At 45.2% G+C, this 16,634-nt stretch overlaps 1 protein-coding gene across 1 annotated transcript in view; it reads right to left on the bottom strand.

Annotated features, from left to right (window-relative positions):
* CAMK1D (calcium/calmodulin-dependent protein kinase ID) overlaps positions 1 to 16,634 on the bottom strand; it is a 412,726-nt gene that overhangs the window by 388,497 nt on the left and 7,595 nt on the right. The window contains exon 3 of the mRNA XM_005876600.2: positions 16,345 to 16,472. Coding sequence (XP_005876662.1) covers positions 16,345 to 16,472 — 128 coding nt within the window. The remainder of the gene's footprint in view (positions 1 to 16,344; positions 16,473 to 16,634) is intronic.

The raw sequence follows: 16,634 nt of genomic DNA, 5'->3' as shown, positions 1-16,634 counted from the left end.
ATTAGGCCCAAACCAGCCAAGGTGGGGCCTTCCACAGGCAGCAGACCTAGCCCCTACCTCACCTGAACCACCTGAGCAACAGAGTGGCTGCAAGAATGATGCTGCCAACAAGAAGACAAATCACATTCTTCTCAATTGGGGCTTCCACCTGGACCGACCGAATCACAATGAGTATGGTCATCAGGGCCACAGAGATAGAACATACCAGGCCTTCACAATATTTCTCAGAGTAAGATTTCAAAAGCTGTTTGCTGAATGAATGTACAAATAAATGAATGCTATGATACTGGGTGACTTTCCTGCCTCCAATCTCCTCTTTGGCATAATCAACACTACTACCATTCTTTAATTCTAATCCAACCCCTGTGGTTTTCAAAAATTCTTTCCCATATCTTTCTCTAAGCTCATTCTAATAAAATATAAACTCTTCAACACTGTCCTATAAATGGCTAATAGTGCTTAATTTCTTATACTTGAGAAAATGTCATTAGCCAAAGGAATGGTTCTCTAATGGTATTCCTCAAGGCATCCACTAAAGAGATTTTTCAATGAAGTTGAAATCACACAATGAGACCTAATGCCTATTCACTTAAAACACTAAATCAGTGCCCCTTTAATTAGCACCTATAATATGTAGCATGCTTTATATCCCTTATAGTTTTTGCAACAAAACCTCACAACAAGCTGGAAAGGTAAGTACTGCTATCCCCACTTCAATGTGGGAAAACAGAAACTCAGAAAGATTACGTAATTTGCTCAAGGTCTCTCAACTCAGAAGTGGCACAGTTAGGATTTGAACTTGATTATTGTAATCAAAGCTAGTGCTCCTTCTTTTGTTCCACTTATCCTTCATTTACTCAGCAAACTCAATGGAACATGTGGGTGTCACATACGAGGTAGGTGCCGCCTGTGTGTGAGGCCTACTCCGCTGGTGCACGGGAAAGCCTGCACACAGGCCTTAGCCCAGGTTCTCCTGACTCAGGTCTGAGACCCTGCAGGGATCAGAGGAGCCTGTACTCTGCTCTCAGGTCTCGGGTTCCTTCCCAACAACTTAAGGACAATTGGCCTGGGAGCTATACCATGCAAAGGGACCCAAGGCACCCACTGGGCATGGCTCCAAATTCTCTGTGGAGCCAAATGCGTCCTTGAGAGCTCATTTTACAGCATCCACAAGTGAATTACAGAGGATACAGGAACGGAGAGACAATGACTGCAGCAGGAAACCTCTCACGGGCCTGGTTTCTTCTCTGGTAATCACCGTTACATTGATGGTGATGGAATGATGCCTGACGTTCACTGCTACCCTCATCAGGGAAAACACAAGAAGAGGCCTAGCCGAAGCACCAGAGTTGTGGATGTGGCCACGAGTAACTGGGGGGCCTCAGGCAGGCCACTTCAGCTCCAAGCGCCTCAATTTTATGGCCCACAAGATGAGGGAGATGGCCTAGCAGACCTCCATTTAAGTTAGAAAGACTTCACCTTCTAATCCCAAGAATGAGTTGAATGTGAACACAATGTTCTAAAGAGATGTTAACTTGAAGATTGCAGAGTGAGCAATTTGGCAGAAGGCAGGACTTGTGCCTGTAAGTCTTGTAGTCTGTTCAGGTTGCCATAAAAAAATACCATAGCCTGGGTGGCTATTTATTTATGTATTTATTTATTTATGGAGAATTTTTGTGAGTTTATTTGAGCCAAACTGTGAACAATTGCCAGGAAGCAAAATCTCAATGCATTCAGATAAGCTCCAGAGAATGGCAGTTTTGCACCTTATTTTATACATTAAAATCAAAAGAGAAGATGCAAGTGGGTTATCTGAAGTCCACTGGTGATAGATTTGGGAGGTGGGAGAAAACAGAACATGGAAACCTGTGGGAATGGATGACAAGTAAAAGGATAGTCACATATTTCTTTTACTTAGGTGGGTACAGGATAATTAACAGTCAACAATTAATATGATAACAATAACAAAGAAAAGACTTATGGTCTCTCCCCTGCTGCATTGGTTGTGTCCTGAGGGGTCTGGAAAAGGAGGAGTTACCATGACATTCCAAAGGTATGTTATCGTAGATTCAAAAGATTATAGACAGGGTCAGTTAAGGTAAAGATTGACTTTTATCAGGGAAGATTCTAGCCTAGGACATAACTACCTGCCATAAACTTCTTTTTTAAGAAGTTTTAATTTCAGAATATTCTTTGTGGTTATTTTCGGTCTCTGAGTTTTCAAGGCTGCTACACAGGCCTTTCCCGAGCTTGTCAGGTTAGTATGTGGCCCCTTTTCAGTCTACACATCCCTTTTGGTCATAAGTCAGTCCAAAGGATGCATTGATGGACAACCTTTTGGTTGGATAAGGAGGTCCCGATGTGCTAGGAAGGCTCATTCTTAAAAAGTCTCAGTTGGTGTTTGTCTAACTAAACAATTGACCATTAGGGCTGGGACAAGACCGTAACCTTGGATAGAAATCAAGGCAGAATTTTTTTTCCCAAAGTGAAAGGCAGGTAAATGGGAGGCAGTCAGGTCTTATGGGCCTTTATTAAGAAAAACACTCTGGATCATTTCTAACCTATAAGCTATTATGATCCAGGTTTTGCTGCCTGTCTCACTATTTAATATTTTGCATCAAGTATAACATTCACTTATAGTTTAAGTGCATAATATACACCTTTTCAGTTTTTATAATCTGACCATGGATGGGTTTCTATTTACTATGGATAATTTACTTCCCATTGGAAACATTTAGGTGCAGTTTTAATCTGATTATCGCTAGTTGTGCAATTGGAAGCTGTAAGCTTACAGGGTGTGTGTGTGTGTGTGTGTGTGTGTGTGTGTGTGTGTTTAATTGGGGCCAAGACTGTAAGAACATAATGCTGTAAATTACAATTACCATTTAAAATTCCAGAGGCCAAGAGGATGAGGACAGTAAGAGTTTTATAAGTATGTTTCCAGCCATGACTTTATAGCCATTGCAGCTTCTATCGGACTTAATATAGTTAGTAGTCTTTGTTGGGTTAAGGGGTAAGCACACTTTCATAATTAGGTTTTGGGGTTTATAGATAAAATTCCTTTCTTAATATTTATTTCTCTTTTAATTGTACTTTTTGCAATAGCATTTTTCTACATTTCAAAAGAGAAACCATAAAAAGAATATTATTGATAATACAAAAAGTTATCTTATACACCTTCAGTAGTTATTAACAGTTGAGGTATATACATAGGGTTTGAGAAAAGCCTAAAGAACAAATATAATTATTATTAGTACTAATATTAGCAGCAACATTAATTTGTAGGTATACAGGCCTTGTCAGTGTCTCAGGATGGCTGTCTCTGTCTGATATTTGGGCTTTCCATCCTTGAAAAGTCTTTGATCACTGTAGATGGAGGCAAGTGTCAGTGACAGGGGCAGATGTCCATTCACAATTAGGCACCTGATAAGATAAGGTCCCTTCCAACACCAAGTTCACCTGATTTGGCAGGGAACCAGCTGGTTCAATGGGCCCTTTGCTGGATCCTAGCACCAGGTCCAAGTGTGGGGGGTGGTCCTGGGTAAGCTTCTTTGGAATCCTGCCACACTATTCCAAGTAAATGTCAATGTAAGAAATATTCAAACCTATAGAGAATTTTGGTGAATTTATTTGAGCCAAACTGTTGACATTTGCCAGGAAGCAAAATCTCAATGGATTGAGATAATGCTCTCGACTGGGTGGCTTTTAAACAGACAATTCTCACAGTTCTGGAGCCTGGAAAGTCCAAGATCGAGCTGCTGGCAGATTGGTGTCTGGTGAGAGCTCATATCCTGCTTCATAGACAGCCATCTTCTCACTGTGTCCTCAGAGTGGAAAGGGTGAGGGAGTTCTGTGAGGTCTCTTCTATAAGGGCACTAATCTCACTCATGAGGGCTCCACCCTCATCACTTAATTACCTCCTAAAGACCCCCACCTCCTAATATCATCATCAACTTGGGGGTTAAGTTTCAACATATGAATTCTTAGGAAACAAACATTCAGTCCACAGAAAACAGTATTATTTCATGCCACAAAGTGACAGAAGCTAAGTTCCTCAGTCCTGCTCCAAGCAGGAAGAGTCAGCCACACCTGGATATGAATATGTTTTACCTCCTTCTTCCCAGGTGTGTAATTAGCCCACTGGAGGTCAGTTGAACAGGGTCTCCTGTTGGCACCAGGTTCTGTCCCACTGCCGACTGTACACATTTAGAGGTGGCAATGAGGGTAGAGTCAGTCAGCACGACAATGACAATAACCCAACCACACCATCACCACCACCAAGCTAATGCAAAATACTGACATGGTGAAGAAAATCAGACACCCACAGCACTCAACAAAGACCACCAGCCCTATATCCAGAGCCAACACTCAACCCATGTACATTGTTTCAATCAGACCAGATGGCAAAACATTGAAATGCCTTCATACTGCTTAGTAAATACCTATGGCTGCACCATTATTTCATAGGTCCCCCACAGCTGACCTCTGGGGCCTATCCTGAGATCTCCCCACCCCCTAGAGCAAGCATGTCAAACTCAAAGGCTAACACGGGCCAAATAAAGGAGGCATGCGGCCCCTGAGCCGCGAGTTTGACATGCTTGCCCTGGAGGGACTGTTACCAGCACCCATCCAGCCAACTAGTCAATACTTACTGTCTTCCTTGTACTCTTCCAGATTTTCAAATTCTCTACTAGGATGACATGTTGCTTTCATAATTTTTTTACGTTTTTCTTAAGGTACCAATCACTTAAACACCAAGAATAAAAACAACACACACCTGAATAGAGCCAGAAAAAATATACTGTGCAACACTGGTTTTGTGTTGATGCTTTCAAAGTTGACTGTGGCCCAACTTCTTTGGAAACCATGCCCCAAAGATGACAGCCAGATTTCAAAGAGTGCACGATACTAACATTTATGAGAAAGAAGTATTTTTAAAGCTATAATCTTTATAACACAATAATACCTTCTATTTGTATAATGCCTACTTCACATACTTATCTCATTTGGGACTTAAAAGAGTGTGATGTAAGCAGGTATAATTCAGGTGTAATTATCCCCATTTAACAAACAAGGTAATCAGGATGTAGAGAAGATAAGGCCAGGATTCCACAGTTCCTAAATGACAGCAGGGACTAAACTCAGATCTCCTGGCTCTACTTCCATCAGAGGTGTGTTCGCGTCACTTCATACCCACTCATAAGAGCCTAATTCAAGAATTTTGCAGAAGATTGTTAAACCATGGGGAGCTCGAAATTGTTCCAGGTGGGGGTATTTATTTATAGCATGGAAATCAGCAATTATTACAAATCAAAGCTGATTTGCCAGCACACAACTGATTCCAGTGCTCTCCTTACAGTACCATGACCAGTCCACAGAAGGAGGGGCCATTTTTTAATCCTGTTAGTATTCTCTATTCTCTACTCTGCTGACCAGCTGGTAGTGCATGACATGGGAGAAAGGGCACTGACTTCCATCTTCATCTGCCACTTAGCAACTTTTCCACCTGAGTCATTTAACTTCACTGAACCTCCATTTTCTTATCTCTAAAATGAGGACGACTGCTGCCCACTCACAGGGCTGCTCTAAGACTCGGAAGGAATCATGCACATACCGTAAAAACATTCTGCAAGCTGCAAAACACCACATGGCTGTGGAAAACAGTATGGCAGTACTTCAAAAATTAAGCCTAGAATTACCATATGATCCAGAAATTTCACTTCTGGGTATAACCCAAAACACTGAAGACAAAGATTCAATGAAATGTGCATGCCCACGTGCACAGACGCATTATTCACAAGAGCCAAAAGGTAGAAGCAACTCCAAGTGTCCATGGACAGATGAATGAATAAACACAACGTGTGCTATCCATAGAATGGAATATTATGCGGCCTTAAAAAGGAAGGGAATTCTGACATGTAGCACTATGTGGATAAACCTTGGGGACATTATGCTAAGTAAAATACGCCAGACACAAAAAGATAAATAGTGCATGATTCCACTTCCATGAGGTACATAGAGTAGTCAAATTCATGGACACAGAAAGCAGAATGGTGGTTGCCAGGGAGTGGGGGAGGAGAAATGAGGAGTTAGTATTTATTGGGGGTCAGTTTCCTTTGGGAAGATAAAAAGGTTCTGGAGATGGATGGTGGTGATGGTTGCATAATAATGTGAATGTACTTAATGCCACTGATCTATACATTTAAAAATGGTGATGATGATGAATCTTATGTATTTTTACCATAATTTAAAACACACACACAAATACGAGGTCTTGATATTATATCCCAGTGTCAAAGGAGCTGAAAGAGCACCACAAAAAGCCAACAATATTTTTTAATCATTGCTAGGACCACAAACTCCATTTTTACTGACCAAGATAACACAGGTAGGAAAAACCCAAGCAGTATCACTTCTACAAGGTCTTCTCCAAAAGTTCATTTTAAGTGTAGTGTTGTTAGAGGGACATCTTCTTAGAGAAGTGAACATTTTCATGATAGTCAGGACCCTACTCAGGCCGAGAAGCCTTGAGCCCCTGCTTTGGCTGAATTACAGTGTTAACAGCCCTGGCCTGTGCCTGAGAGCAGAGCCTGCGCTGGGGACCAGGGAGAGGGAGGAGAGTGGGACTGCCTGAGGCTTTCCAGGGCCCAGGCCAGCGAGCCCCCAGTTTTGTGATGGCTGAGGTCAGTGAGCCTGGGGCCGTCTCCTCTCTGGGCCTTCAGCTTCCCAATCTGCAACCCACCTGAGCCTCCTCAGTTCCTCCCAAGTTCCAAGACTAGAATTACCCGTTTTCCCTCCTGTCCCTCATTCAAACACTAATTCTTTCCGGTTAAGTGTGGGAGACAATGTACTTCCTTTACAATCCCTTACATCATAAAAGACTGTCCCTCAGCCTATGTAAAGATTTTTATATCTTCGAATGCTTTAAGGCAAATGTCAAGCAGTCACTTTTATCATGGTTAAAGAAGTGTCAGCCCATGCAAGGCAGAGGCAAAAGTAGGTTTACAATTGATTGTAGGAAAATAATACAAGAATCCTATATAATAAAAGTCTAATATGCTACGTGTCCAGTCGGCTGGTCGGCCGTTCAACCAATCAAAGGGTAATATGCTAATGATATGCTAAGGCCACTCAACCACTCGCTATGACATGCACTGACCAACAAGGGGCAGATGCTCCAACTGGTAGGTTAGCTTGCTGCTGGGGTCCGGCCCTTCCGGACTGAGTGAGATGAGCCGGACACGCCCTGGAGCCCTCCCACGGTCCCTCCCTGGCCAGCCAACCTCCCAAATTCCTCCCCAGCCCTGATCCTGCACCTGTGGAGTCCCTCAACCTGGCCTGCGCCCTCTGGCAATCCGGGACCCCTCGGGAGGATGTCAGAGAGCTAGTTTCAGCCCGATCCCGCAGGCCGAGGGACCCCATTGGTGCACAAACTCGTGCACCGGGCCTCTAGTTAGTAAAAAATAATACAAGAATGAACTCTGTTTCGAGTACTCACAACTGTAAACCTACTTTGCCCCTCCCTGTGTATGGCAGGGGACCCTGGCCCCGCCTGGGGTGTCTGCAGCCTCCACCACTCCGCCAGACCTGCCACTGTGCACAGCTTCTCTTCCCTCCACCCACACATTTTCTAAAGCTACAAAGATCTGGGGGTTTTGTTTTGTTTGGGGGGAGCTTTTCCCCCTACAACCCTGTGGGCCATAATGGGAGGAGACAAAGTTGTGTAAGAGGTAGGCAGGAGTGTGACTGTCTGAGGTTTGACTGAATATGTAACCTTCAGGTATCCATTTATAGCACCAAATCCAAATCCAGTTTGGTGTAAAAGCAATTTCAGTGACGTGTGCTGTGGTTACGAAAGACAGAGAGAGGTCCTCTCAGCAAGTAGTAACATCAACTACTTTCAGCTTGGGAGCCTCTTCTTGCCTGCTCACCCCGCTGTAGAGGTCCCAATAAATTGTGACCCAAAGACCAGGTTTGGCCATCAAAAGGGCTAAAATAGGTCAAGATGAGGGATATCTCCCAATTCAGTTATCAGCTCCCCAAGATCATATCTACATCCTGGGACCTGGGACATTAATCTTTTGAGATCATCTCTCACGCCCCATCCAACAGTCCCCTATAAGGATGTGTTTGTTTTGTTTTTTAAATATATTTTTATTTATTTCAGAGAATAAGGGAGAGGGAGAAAGAGATAGAAACATCAATGATGAGAGAGAATCATTGATTGGCTGCCTCCTGCAGGTCCCGCACTGGGGATCAAGCATACAACCCAGGCATGTGCCCTGACCGGAATCGAACCACAACCTCATGGTTCATAGGTGGATGTTCAACCACTGAGCCACACCGGTTGGGCTTTAAATAAACTGTTACAAATGTTTATGTGGTATATGCATATATTTGCTGCCATTTTTAAATATCTAGATTTTAAAACTCCACATGTAAAGATACTATAAAAAAAAAGTGACTTGAGTCCTTCTAATAAATCAAAACATTATTTTGATTTATAAACAAAGCAGAAGCACTGAATTGCTTAAGAAAAAACATGTTTAAGTTGAAGAAGGACCACAGCTGCACCAAGACCTCTGTGCCATTTGAGAAGACAGAAAGTACAGTTAGAAAAGACTCTTGCATAGCTGATGTAGATGGAGACAGATTAACACACACACACACACACACACACACACACACACTCACACACACACACACACACTGGCTCAGGGTGCAGGAGCAGTGCAGAGGCAAAGCTGATGAGATAACTGGAGGAAAGAATGAGCCTGTGATATATGGCAAACTAGGTCACTCCACCACACGAGCTGGCCCAGAGGACGTTTCAGACTGAGTCCCTTGGTTAATGCTAGCACTCTATGCACTAATCACCCTCCTGTGGGGAGCAAATGCTGAATGGCTCAATGGACCATCCAAATCTGAGCAAATGGCCTCTAAGGAGCAGTGTTCCAGCACCACAGAGACCAACGAGAGAGAACTAGCATTTACTGAGGACATATTCATGGGCCATGTACAGCACTAAGTAGTTTCCACCGCCCTCGTTTAATCTTCACTACAATCCTTAGATTAAGTGCTAGTCTTATCCTGTTTTATAGACAAGGACATGAAGCTGAGAATAGCAGAATAATTTGCCCAAAACCTTAAAGCTAGGAGAGAGTGGACCCAGAATTTGCATTCATGGCCTGGTGACCTCAGAGTCTACATTCTCAGCTGCTCAGTACTGTGCTGTGGAGAACAACCAGAAATTGTCCTTCCCTGGCTGACTGACGACTTGTGATGGTTTCTCACCACAATTTGGGAGGAGGTTAAATATGTACCATTCTGTATAATCGCAACAAGAGCTTCCAACATCAATTTCCAACAGATACTGATATGCTTTTCCCACTGTACTGGCCCTAAATGTCCGAAGGTAGTCAACATCAACCATAGCTGCTGAAGGCAGCTAAATTTGATGACAGTTGCTGTTTACTCAATCCCAATTGTGTCCCAGGCAACTCATGCACTTCACTGGACCCTTACCAGAATCCCACAGGGCAGCAGCTTCCATCTCCATCTTATCTGGGAAAGATTAAGGAGCCTCTCCAGACACTACAGCTATGAGTGGTTGTGTTGAAACCACCTTTCTATTATTTCTATTCATTGCCTCCCCAACCTGGCTGCAGCCAATATGCTGTCTTAAAGATTTATCCTCAAGATTGGTTTAACCAAGACATAGAATCCGTCTGTTTCTGAGCTTCGCTGAAATAGTAGGAAAAACAGCACAAGACACACAGGTGATTGCTGGAGACGTGGAACAAACTTGGTCTGCCATGGAATGAACTTGGCCTGTGGTATCCATTTTGAGATTACTCTTGGTCTCCCTGAATAATTCATACACTGCATAATAAGCATTTTTTAAATCAAGAAGGATCTAATAAAAAAAATGAGTTCAAGTGATCTCCTGCACCACAGAAAGTAAAGGGGACATAACCACATGAACTGGCAAAGAGGATCCTGACAGCATCTCTCCCAGAGTCCACATGTTGTCCTAAAACAGCCACATAGGCACTGGATTGGCCATCTTGAGTCAAAAGAGAAACTTGGGTCAGCTGACTAGGACACCAGGCTTCATGCTGGCCACCATCAGTCCACAGTGGGCTTTGGGCTCCCTGATGATTCCTGTGAAATCTGAATAGGATGGAGGCTTGAGGTCCTGGGGTCTGCCATTCTGGGTGCAAGTTGACCATGACAAGTCCCCACTGGACCAATGCCTAACCCCTCCCAGAGGAGAGAGAAGGAGAGAGACTAGAGGGGATTTAAGGAGATTTATCTGGGGGAAAGGAAAGATGAAAGGGGATTATGGAGACCCAGCCAGAGAAAAACCTAACAAATTAACCCCTGAAGTCCTCCCCTGAGAGGACACTAATATCTGCCAAGCCTGATTATTGTCCATTCAGTTGCCAAGTTTGAACCAGGAATGCCTACTTGAGACAGTCCTCATTAGCCCTTCAGGGGACAAGCTCTATCCAAAAAATGCAATTTCCAAAATCCCACCCTACTAGTTAATAAGGACACTAGAGTTTGTTATCTCTTTTCAATCAAGAGACATTTTTGGCTTTTCGTCTCCAAAAACAGTATAATACATCCTATCAAAGAAAAGAGTGGCTAGAGTTCTCATACTTACTATTTTTCACAGAATTTGGAAGATTCAAATTCACCAATCAAGTGAGAAGTTACAGGTTCTAGGCCTACCATCAAAGTGATCTAGATTGATCATTCCAAAGGCAAAACGCAGAATTTTCACAGAAAGTTAAGCAGTTCTTCCAGCTGCAAAAATGTCTAGCCTATCCCAACTTTCTCCCTGTGACAGAAGAGGAGATACTTCAAAGCCCTTTCCAGACACAAGCTCTTGGAAGGAAGGAAATTTAGCTTAAAATGCAACAGGCCCCCACAAAGAGAGCCCAGAAGTCCAAAGGGCATGAGCTTACCCTCTAAACCAGAGATCGCAACCGGTGGTCTGTGAGGTCTGAAAGGTTGGCGACTGCTGCTGGAAACTGTACTCAAGAGCTTCCCAAAGCACAGACAGATGCTCAGAAAATCCTTGGAAAAACTGACCCAAAACACCAACGGCACCATTCTTTCAACCAAAAATCCTTGGAGAATTTCATACCTCATATCCAATCCACCAACAATTCCTATTGGTTCTCCTTTCCAAATAGATCCTTTACCCAATCATTTCTCACCACCTCCATCGGGACTCCTAGTTCTAGCTCACTATCATCTCTCCCCTGCATCATTGCAATGGCCTCCCAACTAGTCTCCCCACTTCCGCCCTTAAGACCACCAGTCCCTCAGCACAGAGACCATAGCCATGATGGACACACCTAAGTCATATCAAGTTACTCCTCTGCTCAGAACCCTCCAATGTTCCCCAAGTTTTTAGAGCAAATGCAATCTTTACTATGATCCATAAGGTTTACTGAGCTCCCCCATACTTCCCTTCTACTGCCATGCCTGTCTCACCTCAGCTCCCACTCTCCTCCCCCTGATCACTCCAGGCTCCTTGAACACCAGGCCTCAAAAACACCAGGCCCTCAGCCTTTGCTGTTCCCTCCAACTGGCATATTCTACTTTCAGCTCTCCCAGGGCTCCGTCAGATCTTTATTCAAATACCAGCTCCTCAGTGAGGCCATCCCTAGCTACCCTGCCTCAAGCTGCAATCCCTCCACTGCAAAAAACCCCTTTCCCTGATTTATTTCCCCCTAATGTGTGTACTATATAACACACTCTGCGTTTTACTTATTCATAGTTTTTATTTTCTGACTCCCTCACCAATAAGCTCTAGGAGAGCAGGCATTTTTATCTGTTTATTCAGTGCAAATACCCCCACCCAGTGCCTAGAATATAGCAGGTGTTCAATAGATATTTCTAAATGTATGAGAGGCTGAATTGATATCATGCTTCAAAAGAAAGGGGGGGGGGGGGCGGGGGGGCTTCTAATAAATACTGCAGCTGGGATAACCTTGGGTAGAAATCTAGGGACTTCCCATCTTTATTTTCCTCTTGGTAATATGCTTTCAAATACTTCTCCCAGACTCTAAAATTCAGAGTAATCCCAGAATAAATACTATTTAAAAATCCAGGCAGTCAAATATATAAACCACCTCAAGTAGCTTTGCAGTCTTCCTCTCTCCCCCTACATAGACCCCAAGAAAGAACAGCTGAATCTCTTTTCCATCTGGGCCTTCAGATAAATAAATCATCTGTCCTCATCAGGTGTACTGAATGAGCAATTTCAGAATAAAGAATATAAATATTATACTAGGGGGAAAAGACAGTACTTCCCCACAGAAACTTCTATTTGTACCCTTCCTAAAGCAGCACCCAGCAGGCTCTCATTTAATGAAAAGGGGAACACACTATGCTGCTAACAGTAAGTTGGATAAGACTTCCTGTACTTAGCTATCTCACTTTGCTTTTGGCTTAGACATAAAACTGCCCCTCTAAACAGGAATCGGCTGTACCTAGTCATGCATGGAAAGCTCCTGAAGAACAATAGCAAGTGCCTTCCTTGTACAGACGAGCCTTAAAGTCTCAGGGTCATCAGGACACTTGAAAATTATCTCACCTTCCCTGCCTCCCTGATTTTAGGGATGAGGAGGCTGGGCAAATGACCAATCAACCCACAGGCTACACACCCCATAGTGGCTGAGCCAGACCAGGAACCCAGGCCCACATCCTCCACGGTGCCTGCTCCAGCCCCCACAGACAGCAGTTATTTCCATGGAAAATGTTCAGTCTCTAAGAAAAGCATGTATTGATGCCCTGCAGAGATGAAGATTGCTTTCTGGGACATGCTAGTTCCTGCACTCCAGGGGAAATGAGGCCTATTGGGAGAATCCTTCTGTGTCCTGCCAAGTACTAAGGCCTTCTCTATTCAGATACTGTTCATGACGTGGAAATTACAGAAGGACTTCCATGAATCTAGGGTGTTTCCTGGACACCATGCCAAAGCTTTCTTCCCATCTGTATGCTTCCCCAAATATCATGTTTTCATTTTCTTGTTTCAGAAGTTTTTAAAAGATATCCACAGCGAGGTGGTCTGAGAGCCTCAGCAAATACACCGACAGAAACATTCACCGCTCCCAATTTGCTGTTACATAGCATTTACCTGCTCCCGTAGTGTGCCAAGGATCTGAAAACATGTCACTGATTAATAACTAGTAATTAAGTCTTACCACCTTATCAGGAGATAAGGTTAGGTTCCAGGATTCCCTCTCAAAGGAAGCCATACTGCAGCCTACAGGTAAGTAAGAGGTTTGTCCTGAGGCCTGACTCAGAGGTGTGTCTGCTAACCCAGGCCCAAACCACAAAGACGGTCCTTTCCCCTCTGTTGTCCTTTGCTTCCTCAGCATGGTTTCCCACCCTCTTGGGCAAGCTTTCACTCCCATTTGGCCTCACCCTCCAGCAAGGGCCCTCTGACCACACAGCCTAAATAGCTAGACCCTAAAGCTTCAACAGTAAGTGTTCCGTTCTGCAAGGAAAGATACCTGGGTTAGGCAGCCAGATATCAAATGACAAAGTTTGGCAGAGTACACGTCAGGCCTTTACAATGCTTTATTTGAAAAGCATTTTAACACTGCAAGCTGACAGTCTGGCTCCTGGCAGGGCTTCTCTGCCTTAGGATCTTAAAGGCATATGGTGAAGGTGTGACAAACAAAATGACTGAGCCTGCAGAGTACCTTGGAAATGAATCCCAGTCGCAACCGTTGATGCCTTTGATTTATGCTAGATTTCATTACTCAATATCCACACTGAGGGACTGGAAATTACCTCTCTATTTAGACGCAGGACCTGAACCAGGGTGAAACAGGCATCCTGAAATTCAAACCACTTCTAGAAAGTCTGAGGAGACAATGTTGATAACCCCAAAGCTTTGAAATGTTACAGATTTAGATAGCAGGTTGCCCCACAATTATGTTTTCTTTACATTAAGATTAGCTTTCCAAATACTAAAATTAAGTCACATTGTTATTAAACATTTGCCATTACATAACCCACAAAGTGGCTCAACCCCGTATGGGTAATTATGAGTGGTTCTGTAGATTCAAGTATCAGCTACATCACTTAATATCTAGCTCATGTTTTGCAGGTCACTTACTCTCTCTTGCCTCAGTTTTCCTATCTGCCAATTGGGAATAATAGTAAATACCTACCTCATAAGGTAAGCACTTAGTATGATGCCTGCTACATAGATTTCATTTAATAAAGTCACATACAATTACTATTATCATTATGTCAATGAGTACAAACGTTTTGATCATTTTATTGTTTGTTTCATCCTTCTAGAACTCCTGCCAGCACTACAGGACCTCAGTGGGAAACTCCTTGTCAAAGACTTTTTTTAAGCAGAAGGCAAAGCTTTGGGACCCCAAAGAGACCCAAACCCAACTTCACAGGGAACGTGGCCAGAATCCAAGAGATTGTTTGCAAGAGCTCTACAGTCTCTCCTGCACCAGAAGACAAATCCCGTTCTTCCCAGAGGTGGAAACACCGCAGTCATCCCCAAGCAGCTCCTGCAACTCAATGAAGCCACAGCTCAGTGAGCCTCGGAGGCAGCCCGCCACTGCAGAGGTGCGGCTGTGGGGCTCTCCTGGGGAGCAGGCGTCACTTAGGGGACACTGCATCACGCAACCTGGAAGCTGCAGGCCCAGGGACCATGAGAGGGGCTCAGGCGGTGACACACCATACAAAGAGATGCATTTTCACATGAAGGGACTCCACTCTCTCCAGTCCCCCGGTCCACAGTCACAAAACCCCTGTAGGGACCACAGTCAGGGCTGCTTCTCATCTCTTGGTAGCCTGAGCATCTCAGAGTCGAAACCCCCGTAGGCCCAAATAAATCTCAATGGCAATTTTCAAAAATTCTCTCCAAAACTCACCCCTTAACTGGCCATGCTGAGAGGCAGCCTCAATCCCCTCATTATGAACAGACTGCATCTGTTCTGTTTTCACTGCAACAAAGATGGAAAGTGTAGACCCACAGGTGCCCTCCCTGCAGCAAAGCACAGAGCTAGGAGACCCTGTTCTCTGCCTCCGCACGTGTGCTTTCCCAGGAATCAGCAGCATCTTGGGGAAGGCCGTCTTCAGAATGAAATGTAACTTCATTCTGGGGGACCCACTACAGACATTGGGGGGCAGAGGTCAGGAAAATGACCAAACAATAGCAAAGGACCCTGGGTGTGGAGCAAAGACAATCTGGGTTTCAAAATATGGTTCTGGGGAAGCAAATAAAAACCAAGACAAAGAGGAAAAGAAAGGAAAGAAAGAGCACACTGTTTATCCTACGAAACACCTCCTTTTTCTCTTCCCAGCCTCCATGAATCCCTGCAAAATGCCCAGTTCATGTGGCAGCTGTGTGTGAATATACACTGACAGATATTGATCAGCAACAGATATTGATCACATGAGGGGAGACAATAACTTGAACTTCAGATTCATCCAGCAGTGCCTGATTCTCTTTCACAATCAGCCTCCCCACCCATTCTCTGGCGCTTAAAACAAAATAAACAAAAACCAACTCCTGGGCAGAAAGGGAACAGCAGCTCAACAGAGTGGCACATGCTTGCTGCATTCATGCCATCGACTTCTGATTATCTCTTTCTTGAGGCGCAGCCACCAGCATCGGACTAAATACAGCCCTGGAGAGGAGCCGCCTGCACAGCGACACTCACAGACCTTCGCTCGGAGACAAGCACCCCAGCGTGCGTGGCTGAGCCTCTGTGAAATGGACACACGCTCCGTGAGGCGCGTGTGTCCACACATGACCCTGCACACTGCGAAATCCTTCCCTTCCACAATCGCGTGGCCACCCAACGTCTTGCCTACACCTCGTAGGTGCAGGTGGTCATTCTATAAGAACACACGATGGAAGGACAGAAATGGGAGCGACCGAAGCTCGATGTTCTCACGACCACGTCTCTCATTCACACGGTGCGCCCTACACACGGTGAATAAACGCGCACGGCCAGCAAACAGAAGATCCACCATCTCAGCCCACAGTCACGCGTGACGAGAAAGAAGCGGAGAGGGCGGCGTGGTCGGGGGAAGTGTAAAGCCGCCCGCCGGCGGGGCTACCCTCCCGAAGCCCAGAGCTCCCCGGCCCGCAGCCGTGCCCACCCCTCCGGGGACGCAGACCCACGCGGTGGGCGCGCGGGGTGCTCGCGGAGCCGAGAACCCACGACCAGGACGTGGCGACCGGCGTTCCTGCGGCGGCGGCGGCGGCGTGGGTGACAGCTAAGCCGCCTAAGCACCCGCGGCCGCTGCCCCTCCGCCCTCTTCTCCCCGGTCCCCACTTACGTTCCGAGGGTCTCCTTGAACTCGAAAATTTTCTTGATGTCCTCCAGACTGGCTGCGGCGGCAGAGCTTCCTCTTCTGCAGTTTCCTCTTTCACTCTCGCCGCCGCGGTCCCTCCCTGGCTCGTATTTCTGCTTGTCTCAGGCACAGACTTCCTGCTGCCGCCGCTCGCCCGGCTTCTTTGCCGCGGGTTGCCAGCCTCACTTTCTGCTACTTTCTTGCCTCCCTTCTCCGCCTCCCGGCCGCCCTCCGGCTCCCTCCTCCTCCTCCTCCTGCTGCTGCGGACGCCCCGC

Source organism: Myotis brandtii, unplaced genomic scaffold (genome assembly GCF_000412655.1).
Source record: "Myotis brandtii unplaced genomic scaffold, ASM41265v1 scaffold49, whole genome shotgun sequence".
In the NCBI taxonomy this organism is placed as follows: Eukaryota; Metazoa; Chordata; class Mammalia; order Chiroptera; family Vespertilionidae; genus Myotis; species Myotis brandtii.
This window is presented reverse-complemented; position numbering and strand designations above follow the sequence as displayed.